An 11,624-nucleotide genomic window follows, 5' to 3' on the forward strand; every position below is an offset into this window, starting at 1 on the left:
CCTAATCGCAACTCCTTCGCAGCCAAAAGTAACTCAGTTTTCACCCTATCATGTTCATCTTCCTCCACCTTCTGCTGCCCTAGTTGTACAACATTCTCCACCACCAAATTGCTTCCAAGTTTCTCCTCCGCCACCAATTGCCGCCATAGCAGCTCATCCCTGCCCATCAAAATCAAATCTTTTTCAAGTTTATGCTGCCTCATGTGTCCACCCAACGCCTGCCCATTATCAAACTTCTTGGTGCACATCTTGCATTGATGTAACCTTAACATAGGAGAAGGAGCTATTTGCAGGCTTAACATGCATACATCATCATCAATGGGTTTAAGTTTTCTGTGGGTTCCCTGGTGTCCACCAAGAGCTTGAAAAGTATCGAATTTCTTTCCACATGTCTTGCATTCATACCAACGATGCCCAGGAACATTATTAGGAAAAGTACTAGTTGAGGTTTCTGCCGGATTATTGCCCACCATCATCCTACGGTTGGCCACACCTTCGTTTTTGCTCAGTCTCTTCATATAGTGGTAGTGGGTGTTTTTACTGTGTGTTTTACATGTATGTGTGTTAAGGATGGTATTAGTATATATAATAAGCTTAAGACTTTAGACTTAAGATACGTGGTGTTTATATATGGAAACTGGAGAATACTACTACTTCAAAAAGGAAACTAAATCTTTTTAAAATATCTAGTATATATTTATTGTTTCTTGCGTGGTAAGGAATATATATCTAATGTTTTTCTTTATTTTTGGAAACAAACTTCACGTATAAATCCAATGCGCAAAATTTCCCTCTATTATAAGTCTATAACGTTGGACGGTTGGATGATGATTTTTTTCCTGAAAAAAATAATTTTTTTTATATTGACCAACCGTTCGATCTATGTAATGTTTGCAGGTCATATATCCAGAAGCAGTCTTTGTATCTTTGGGTGTTGGTCCACCCATTTTTTTCAAGTACGGGCAAGAGAAAAAAGAAAAAAGAAAATATACGAATTGAAATATTAAATAACAAGAAAAATACAAGTTTATTGTCAAAAATTGATAACAAGAAAGTCGTTGCAGAGACACCAATGTTGATACCTCTGTTACTGTAAATATTAAGACTTGGAACAAGTGAAACCAAGAACGAAGCAATGCAACTTCTACCCTTTTTACTTTATCATTTCTTGACTCCAACAAGTCCTTAATTGGAAAAGTCGGTGCTTTGAAACCACTTATTGATCTTTTGGAAGAAGGGCATCCATTAGAAATGAAAGATGTTGCGTCTGCTATCTTTTAATGTATGTATCACCCATGAAAATAAATTTTGTAAAAGATGGTAGAGTGAGGGCGCTTTTGAATAAAATCAAGAACACGTTCCATGTGGATGGGTCAATGTTTTTAGATAATGTTAATTGACATGGTTTGTTACAAAAAAAAAATGGTAAATGTTATTAAGCTTTTTGATTATGTTGATTGGCATGGTTTGTTACAAAAAAAATTAGTAAATGTTATAAAGCTTTTTGATTATGTTTAGTAAATTTAACGACCCCTTTTTGGTACTTAAATTAAGTAAATAATGTTTGGTACTGAAATTAAATACATATTCTAAAAACAGTGTTTGACTCCGGAATCATCAGTCTGGATCAACTAAATACATATTCAAACATTGCTTGCAACATCATTGTATATCATCTCACTTGAGAGAAGCAAAGATACATATTCTAGCACAACACAAACAAACGTGGAATTATGATGAAATAAAAGACAAACAGCAGATACACTTCCTTATATTCACAATACAAATTCAGCATGACAAACCAAATTTCCAGTTTCACCACCCTACAAGAAAGAATTCAAGATTTGTCCACAATTACAATCAAAACAATTCAAAAGTTTTACAGCAAGATCCACTCATTACTCAAAAAAACACCAATAAAAACTACCAACTCATTTCAGTTTACAACCATTATTATATCAAATCCGCCACATTCATTGGCATTTCATCAATCTGGGTACTGTAGTACTGCTCTATATCTCTTAAAATCTTGATATCATCCGTCTTCACGAAATTAATAGCAACACCCTGCAAAACATTCAAACTAGTATTACATACAACAGATAACAGACAACAGATAACAAGATATAATGTCTTAGTTACCTTTCGTCCAAATCGACCAGATCGACCAATACGATGAATATAAAGCTCTCGGTTATTTGGGAGGTCATAGTTAATCACCAAAGAAACCTAAAAAGAAAAAAACACATGAGAAATGAAACAATAAGATAAAGATCTTCTTGAGTTTCACATTCACTTGCCTGTTGAACATCCAACCCCCTGGCCCACACATCTGTTGTAATCAAGACACGAGTAACACCAGATCGAAACTCTTCCATAATTGCATCTCGCTCCTTCTGAGGCATATCTCCATGCATGGCTGATACAGTAAAGTTGTTCTCACGCATCTTTTCAGTCAGCCAATCCACCTATATCAGTACAAAGAAAGTGAGAAAAAACCTCAAGTTTAAACCCTGAATTCACTACTAAAACACAAAATAATTCCACTACTTCTGTGATAATGGTTACCTTACGCTTTGTGTTGCAGAAAATTACAGCCTGTGTGATTGTGAGAGTATCATATAGATCACACAGAGTATCAAACTTCCAATTTTCTCTTTCTACAGCAACAAAGAATTGTTTTATTCCCTGCCATAGTCAAATAAAACAATTATTTATATATATCTTGATTCTTGACAGATAGGATATTTAGTTTTTATGAAAGCAGAATGTCTTACCTCAAGAGTCAACTCATCACGTTTGACCAAGATTCGAACAGGATCAGTCATGAATTTACTGGTCATCTCCAATATTTCATTGGGAAGGGTAGCAGACACCAAACAAACCTGAAGCTCTGGTGGTAGATAACGATAAACATCATAAATTTGATCCTTAAACCCTCTGCTCAACATTTCATCGGATTCATCCTGTTGGCAATTGAGACATTCAAATGCATCAATTTATGAGTTTACTTCAAATCTTCAAGATGGAAGTATTGATACTAGTTATAAAGGGAAGTTATAAGATAGAAAACTCACGAGAATTAGTAGTTTAATGGCTCTTGTTCGCAATGTTCTTCTCTTGATCATGTCACAGACTCTCCCGGGTGTTCCAGAAACAACATGGACTCCATTTTCTAACTTTCTAATGTCCTCACCAACACTTTTTCCTCCAATGCATGCATGGGCTTGTATACTGATGAAATCACCTATAGCCAATATCTGTTTCTCTGTCTGAGCTGCAAGCTCTCTTGTAGGTGACAAGATCAAAGCTTGGACCCTATAGATGAACATGTAAAATCGATGTAAAGAACCATATGTCTAAGGAATAAAACAACTACAGGACTAAGGAAAATGAATGAGAAGAAATAATCAAAGTTCCCAATGATGGCATTAGCAATCAGAATTCAGAAGGGAAAAAGTTTAACAAGCATAAAGTCGTAACATCATCAGTATCATCTAGTGATTAACAGAGCCTAAGATTGACTTTCAGATGCTACAGTATCTATAAATCAAAGAAGTCGTGTTGGCCTAGTGGTGGATATGAGCATACATCATTTTACATAATTTCAGAAGTTGGTTTCTTGTATACATATAGCAAAGTAGATGCCCTCACTTAAGCCATTGATAGATCTTCCTAATAAAAGCTGCTAAAGTTTTAAAGTTTTAAAACAAAGCTATTTGCCAAAAGAAGAAACAGCAACCCTATAGAGTCTCAAATCTCCAGTTTTGACTAGCGCATTTGCTCACAGACACGAACGGGAATATGTTTTGGCTGCTACCAAATAAGATAATTATTCGTTGAAAAAGGGAAAAAATAAAACATTACACCGTGTATAAAGAGAAATTGCCAGCTAAAAAGGAGAGGCTTGAAAACTAACCCTATAGCACAAATCTATGGTTTATTTTCGAATTAATTACAAAAAGTTGCAATTGAATAAACAAATAGATGAATAACAGAACATACTCTCTTGAAGCTGTGTCGACAATCTGGCAAACAGTAAGCGCAATCATGGAGGTTTTTCCGGTACCAGATTGAGCCTGGGCAATGACATCTCGACCTTCAATGATAGGCCTAACAGCTCTCTGTTGAATTGCCGAGGGCTTCTCGAATCCGTGTTGGTAAATCCCACGGAGTAGATCGTCTTTGATTCCCATTTGGTCAAAGCTCATAATCGGCTCCACTCCGCGAGAGGTCTCAAAGACCAGCTTCTCGTCGTCCACCATCGTGTTCCGCCGTCCTCTGTTCGCCGGTACCACTGACGTTCCCGCCATGAGAGATTTTTCGTAGTTCTTGTGGCTCGTATTTCCCCTGTTGTTGGTTTTAGGGTTCTTATGTGAACCAAGAGAAACCCTCGATAGATTTTCGAAAACCAAAACGTGGCCACTAAGTTGATGTATATGTAGGCGAAATTAGGTTAGATCCGCTTACTGTCCCTCTTACGTTTTTTTCAAAGGAATTATTTATATTTTAACTTTAAAATAATAATAACAATAATTCCACATATTAATGGATAGTTAGAATTGTTTTAAGGACGGATGCAGAAATACATACTAGGTGTTGTTGTGGTTGAATTACGTGTTGTCAATGCAGGAAAAATAGGTAAAAAAACAAAAAATAAAAAAGTTTTTTACTGCGTACAGAAAAAATAGGTGTTTCCGATGCCACACCGGAACACCAAGCAAAATTGTCACCGTATGTTTTATGAACAAATTGTATCAAACTAATACCATGGTATTATGTTTAAGGGTGTCAAAAGAAAACTAAATCTACTTTATTTGGGTTTAGAAAATTTAGTTTAGTTATCCAAATAAAAATAATTTTATTTGGTTTGATTTTGGTTAATGGTGCTATAACGGTGAGCATTTGGACAGTTGAATCGGACCAGATCGGAACTAGACCTCATCCGGTCCGGTCCAAGGTCTACTAATTTCTGTGAAACTGGTACGGTCCAAGAGTCGGTTTGGTCCGGTTTCGATCTCGGTCCGATTCTACAGTCGTAATAGATAAAGTAACTTTTGGTAGGGCTTTAACGAGTTATACCATATACATCTAAAGTTGTATTGGTTCAACGAGTACTAGAATTAGAAAACCTAGACCGGCCTCAACAGGTCCGGTCCAAAGTCCACCAATTTCTCTCAAACCGATTTGGTACGATCCAAGAGTCGGTCTGGTCAGGTTCGATCCAAATGCTCACCTCTAGGATGCTATTATTTGTAGCTCTTCATTGATAATTATACCATTATGACAATAGTCAAATCAATTATGTTTCTATCAAATTAATTTTTTTAGTTTTTTATATTAATTTTATTTATTATATCCACATTATTAAATTTTGTGGCATGTTCTTTTTGTCATTTATTGTCTTTATTATTATTATTATTAAATTTTAGGGTTTAAACTTGTAATATTACATAACACAAAATCAACGGTGCAAGATAACAATACTCCAGGGGTTATTCTATAATTGGATTCATATTTGACTACAAATTAAAAGATGTCAAACACATTCCATATTTTAGGAAAAAAATATTACTTTTATAATTGATCATCTTTTTTTTATATATAATTCATCACGTTCTTCGTGGTTATAAAAAGATTGAAGATTTTCAACAAACTAAAGGCGTATTTCATTATTCAGCAAACCAAAGGCAGATTTCATTATTCAACAAACCGGAGACAATGCAAAGTTTTCACACCCACCACTAACCATGTATATATAGTTTGTGGATAGTTTTAATATGTTTTTAGATGTTATATGTTTATAAGCATTAAGAATTTTTATACTTTGATTTTTTCATTCAAACGGCTACTATTTTGTCATAGTGACGTACATAGAGATTAAAACGTTCTCTTGGATGGGTGATATTGATCTATTTATTCATATAATTCATGCAATATCTTGGTATTTTTAGTTACATTTGGTCTTAATTATAGATAAAAGGCGTTTATAATGTTTAAAATTTGTTTTGTAGCAGCGAAGACATGATCGGGAGCAAAATGAATGAAAATGCAGAGCTGGAGCGGGATTGCTGGATTCGGTCAACAAAAGATGAGGATTATGAAGATTCCACGGTGTGGGCATATGTGTCCCACGACGTGGCGAATGATTTTTACCCGTTTAGAACTTGCCAAAGGGACCGCGAATGAAGACTTGGAAGGCACGCATATAAGACTTTTCCACGGCGTGGAAGTTGTTTTTGAAACTATATAAAAATCATTTTTCCTCTTAACCTAACTTATGCAACAAGTCTCTCTCGACCATTGATGACCAGAGAACCCTTTTTGAGCCTTTGGAGATCAAAATTCGTTATAGAAGCTAGTTTTGAAGATATCAAAGGCACAATCACGTTTAATTACTCGGTTTGCTTTGTTTCAATCATGAAGTTCAAAGTTCACTTTGTTTTTACTTGTTTTCAGCAATAGTTTTGCCTAAAAATCTTAGCTTTCGTTTAGGGTAGAGAAGCTTTGAACCTATGTGTTGATTCTATGGTTTTCGATTTTAATCTAGTTGATTATTAGTTATGTTTGTTTGATAAAGATCCTTATGTGTTAAAGTTTCAATCTTTTGTGTTTATTGTTGAGTATTATTAGGATTAGATTATCATTCTATCTTTATGTGCTTGAATCATATGAATCTATGATCATTATGTTTATATGACTAGGACTTTAACCATAAGCCTAGGATTAAATAGAAAAGTTGGAAACTTAATGTGTGTAACACCCGATTTCTTGTCATTTCTTAATTCAGGGTTGGGGTTGAAGGTCTATTATGTAAAGGCTTTGGGCCTTAAGGAATTAAAGTTTAGACCTTTTGGGAGGTGGTAATGTTGGTTGTGAGATCTAACCCTTGAACCGTGTGTTGGACCGAAGGGTAGAAAGGGGAAAAGTTACGGACCGAGTTTCTTGCATGAATTAAGGATTTTTTTAGTTCGAGATGTTTGTAGTCCAAAGTAATTAGATAGGATTGTGGGTCTCTTCAGTACCTTTCCCGTGCATATAAAGAACGCCAAAAACGGAGTTGAAACGAATAAGTTATGGTCATTTGAAGTTGAAGTGGAAATTGGGGATTTTTGGATGACGCAAGGTGTAACGAGCCTTTAGTGAATTACGCGGGGCATAAATAAGAGGTACGTAGGACATACTTGACTAGTGTGCAAACCCTAAATTCGGGTTTTTGAGCCCTATTTAAACACCTTAACTTCCATAAACCCTTTCCATTCTCAGGCTCCATCTCTCCAAACGACTCCCTTGAAACCCTAACCCCATATTTGAGCCTTGTGAGCTAAAAAGTGTGTTTTTGGATGCCTTTGAAGGAAGAAGAAGTTGGTGGTGTTGCTTGGAAAGCTTCAAGATTTGTGGATATGTGATTTGCACCTCTCAAGCATTCTCCAAGTGGTATAAAGTTAAGAACTTGGTGAATGATTTGTTAGATCTAGTTAGTTCTTAGCTTTATGTCCTTTTTGTCCCATATTCTTAGTCTAGTTGAGTATGAGTTACTCAATACCTCATGAGTATCAGTTTCAGACGTTTTTGTGGGCATGGAATCATAAAAATGCAATCTTGATTCTTTCTTTCCATCCATGCATGAGTTATGGAACTTAATATCTTGTGATAAGCTGGGGTTTTGGTTTTGGGCACTTTCTAGCCATCCAAAATCATAAAGATGGAAACTTTATCATTTAGGATGTTATTTGGGATTAGATATGAGTTTTGGATGAAAGGTCTTTAGGGAATAAGTGCTTAATCAAGAGTGTAAAATTAGCTTGAGTACGCAGGGCGTACCAAAGGGGTACACAGTGCATACAAGGTCTGAGTCTCGTACGCCATGCGTAAAAATGGAGTACACAAGGCGTACTCAGTCTGATGTGGACTTTGACTTTCTTTGACCGTTGACCGTAGACTTTTTTACCAAGTTTGACTTTTGGTCAAACTTGAGGGTTTTGGACTGTTGGTTAAGATTCTGCCTGGTTTTGGTGTTAGTGGATTCGCGGGAGCAAGCAATGCAGAAATGGGAGCGCGTTGCAGTGTTTCTGGGTTCTTCGATTCAGGTGAGTTTTCCTCACTGTACATGTGGGTCAAAGGTACCAATGTCGGCCGACTAGGTTATGTGTCCTGGTATTTAGAACGCTGTTATGTTGTAATGATCCATTAGATTTGCATGATTATCTGTATGTTGGTTATAGTACTAGTAGGCTGGTTATCATCTAGTGGAGTGCCCTAGGGGTTGTATGAAGTCATGTAGGGTAGCTTGAGAACTCTTGATCTAGGCTTTCTTGCATGTTCCTTGTTTGGTTGTGGCTCTAGACTAGGATCATCTGTTCGGGTGGCTATCTCACCTCTAGTAACTTATGGCTATGTATCCCATGAAGATTAGTTGGTAGTGGAGCAATGTGATGTGAGAGGTCTAGGAGGTGGTATTGAGCTGTATGATTGGTATTTTCCTGTATTATGTGTCGACTTGATTCTTGATTGTTTATATGTAGACATAGTATGGTTGGGTTAAGGTGTTACTGCTTTGTGTTGTACGCTAACAAACTTGGGAGAAATCCAGACATAAACGGAGGGCCGGGAGGGCAATCCAGACTTATGTTGTGGACTAAGGAGCAATCCAGACATAAGCTGAGGGTCGGGAGGGCAATCCAGACTTATGCTATCGGCTCGAGAGAAATCCAAACATAAGTTGAGGGCCGAGAGGGCAATCCAGACTTATGTTGTGGGCTCAGGGGTAATCCAATCTGATGATTGTGGACCCAGTGTGAAGGGCAATCTAGTATGATGATTGTGGGCGGGGGGTAATCCAGTCTGATGATTGTGGACCCAACATGCACATTTATATATGTTTATGTTGTGTGGGGTATTTTGGGGGAACTCAGTAAGCTTCATGCTTACCCAATTGTTATTGTTTTTCAGGTATCATCAGTTATTGTGGGAAGGCGAAGGCGTGACTGTACACACTCATCATCAGCATTGAGGATTTCGCGTTATTATATTACTCTGATTTTTAATAAATGTAACTTAGAATAAATGGTTTCTCTTATAAATGAATTTACAATTAGGAAGTTTACCGTAATAAAAATGAAATTATTTTTATGGTGAAAATGGGACGTTGCAATGTGTGAGCTTATATGTGATGATCATTCATGTATATAATTGGTATTATGATCATTAATATCATTTTATAATTTAAGTATTGCATAATTCGAACTAAAAACTGATTTATATGATTATTTGTTCACCTGATCATTGAGTTGATAATTGTATTAAATTAAAGGATTGGTAATATTATCTGTAACATACTGATTTTTACCACAAAATTTTCATTTTTATTTTAGTAAAAACCTCAAGTATCACAAAAACCAAATCAAGAAAAATCCAAGGTGTATCAATACAGTCATCCCAAATCAGAGTATCAAAATACGAAAATCATAAAATCTGCAAGCCAGAATGTACAGTCAAGCCTTTGCCTTTCCGCAATCATCCGAAGTACCTGAAACACATTTAATCCACAACTGTAAGCATAAAGCTTAGTGAGTCCTTTCCGCCCTGGGTATCTTGGCCTTCAGCACCATCTGGTCCACCTCAACCCATCAAACCATAACATGTCGACATATACAATATCAATCCATAATCAACAAACACAAGTAGTCCTACAGATCTACCAGTCTAACATATATCCAACAACACAGGTAGTCTTACAGATCTACCAATCTAATCACATAACTAGTGAACACATATCTCAGCATAACAACATATAACAAACCAGAATATCTAATCCAATGGGCCGACCTTGGTGCCTTGTTCCCATAAGTATAGTGAGGAAAACTCACCTCTTAGTCCGAACAAATAGTTGAATAGGTCTCTACTCCGAATCTCAGCTCTACCCGTCACCCATTCATCAAATAGTGACCAATCTTAAATACAATTCAAAATACCCTTAGGTCAACCTTGGTCAAATCCTAGTCAAAGTCAAAAAGTCAACCGAGTCAACTCAACTTGAGAACGCATATCGTCCAGAACGGACGCATGGCGTTCCTGGGGAACGCATAGAGTTCTCCAACGGTTTCTTTTTTCTTCCATTAAGAGCTTAATACATAAGCTTTTTTGGCTCAAAATCCAGATCTAGCCCTAAACTAACGTCCTTAACCATAAAGTTTCCAACTTTATGGTCTTGCATGGCTAATAAGTGCCCAACAACAAAAACCCTAACTCTTTATCTCATTAAGACACTAAAACTCATGCATGAAGGGAAACTAGCAATCAAGATTGCATTTTTATGACCTTAGACACTCCAAAATGTCTAAAAGGACAATCAATTTGGGTCTAGAGCATGCCATACTCAAGAACACCATTATTTGGAACAAAAGTTCATAATAATATCATACAAGCTAGATCTAATAAAATAAGCCTCAAGGTATGAACTTTATACCTTCCAGAGATGTAGGATGGTGCAAAACTCTCAGATCCAAGGTTGTTCCCAGCTTTTAAGTGGTTTTCTTCTCCTTCTCCTTCCTCTATGAACACCAAAACACACACAAAAGGTTTAAGAATGCTCAAAATGAATTAGGGTTTGCAAAGGGGTCGAAATGAGAATGGAGGTTGATGAAAGGAAGAAGACTTGGGGGTCAAGGATGTTTAAATAGGGTCCAAACCCTAAAAATTAGGGGTTAAGTCCAGGCCGAGAACGCATAGCGTCCATAATGGACGCATATCATCCAGAACGCCATGCGTTTAGAATGGACGCATAGAGTCCCTCTTTAGCATGCATTTTCCTCAAATGTTACAAAGGACCCATTTTGTCAACCTTTCTCATATCAAGGGTATAAATGTAATTACCAGGAAATCAAGGTGTTACAAAGGCTCTCATCTCCAACTTGAAAAAAAAGACATAAGGTAGATTGAACTTTAACACCATGGTGCATGAGATTAAAGAAAAAGAGGAATCCCATTTTTGATCATCTTCCAAGAAAATTAATCTTCAATGGAATCCAGTTAACCCACTTGAAGTAATTATCATTACCATAACCATTTACGTCAATCCGAGTCATGAGAGCCTTCACTAAGAAACCAGTTGTATTATCACCATTCCATTACCGTTTATCAGGTTATCCTACAAATTTAAAGTTATCAAGCAGAACAATCAATTTAGATAACTGGTTACTCTCTCTCCCTCTGTAAACCTGCTACCAACTCCATGTCTAACTTAAAACATCACCACTTTCCACAATGTATTTGTTAATAACCCGACAGTTTTTATTGGTTTCCAAAATATATAAATGTGGAAAAAGATCTTTCAAACTAACATTGTTACACCAAATATCTTTCCAAAAAAGCTATTGTCACCATTTCCAACAACTCTCTTAAAAGATCTGAGAAATAAATACTTTATCCTCCATATCAATGTCAATTTCTTAGCAAGAGGTTTTTTTGGATTAGGTGTCTAAGCCCATGACTATAATTGGTATGTACTTGAATTGATAGTAGCACAGTCCTTTTGGGTTGTCTTCACACTAGCAACTAGACATGATGGATAATTAAGGAAGAGGTTGAATTTATTATTTGGAATAATAAATTAGAATATGAAA

The 11,624-nt window shown here is 36.3% G+C and overlaps 1 protein-coding gene across 1 annotated transcript; it reads right to left on the bottom strand.

Moving 5' to 3' along the window:
- Positions 1-1,742: 1,742 nt before the first annotated feature.
- On the bottom strand, positions 1,743-4,429 carry EIF4A-III (eukaryotic initiation factor 4A-III). The gene is made up of 7 exons (XM_079084905.1): positions 4,006-4,429; positions 3,078-3,318; positions 2,778-2,966; positions 2,569-2,688; positions 2,301-2,468; positions 2,143-2,229; positions 1,743-2,067 (listed from the first exon to the last, which is right to left on the bottom strand). Exons 1-7 carry the CDS (start codon positions 4,311-4,313, stop codon positions 1,954-1,956), a joined length of 1,227 nt encoding a protein of 408 aa, XP_078941031.1. The 5' UTR covers positions 4,314-4,429; the 3' UTR covers positions 1,743-1,953.
- Between the last annotated feature and the right edge of the window lie 7,195 nt (positions 4,430-11,624).

The sequence above is a fragment of the Lactuca virosa genome, chromosome 3 (genome assembly GCF_052849685.1).
Source record: "Lactuca virosa cultivar CGN04683 chromosome 3, Lactuca_virosa_CGN04683_v6, whole genome shotgun sequence".
Classification (NCBI taxonomy): domain Eukaryota; kingdom Viridiplantae; phylum Streptophyta; class Magnoliopsida; order Asterales; family Asteraceae; genus Lactuca; species Lactuca virosa.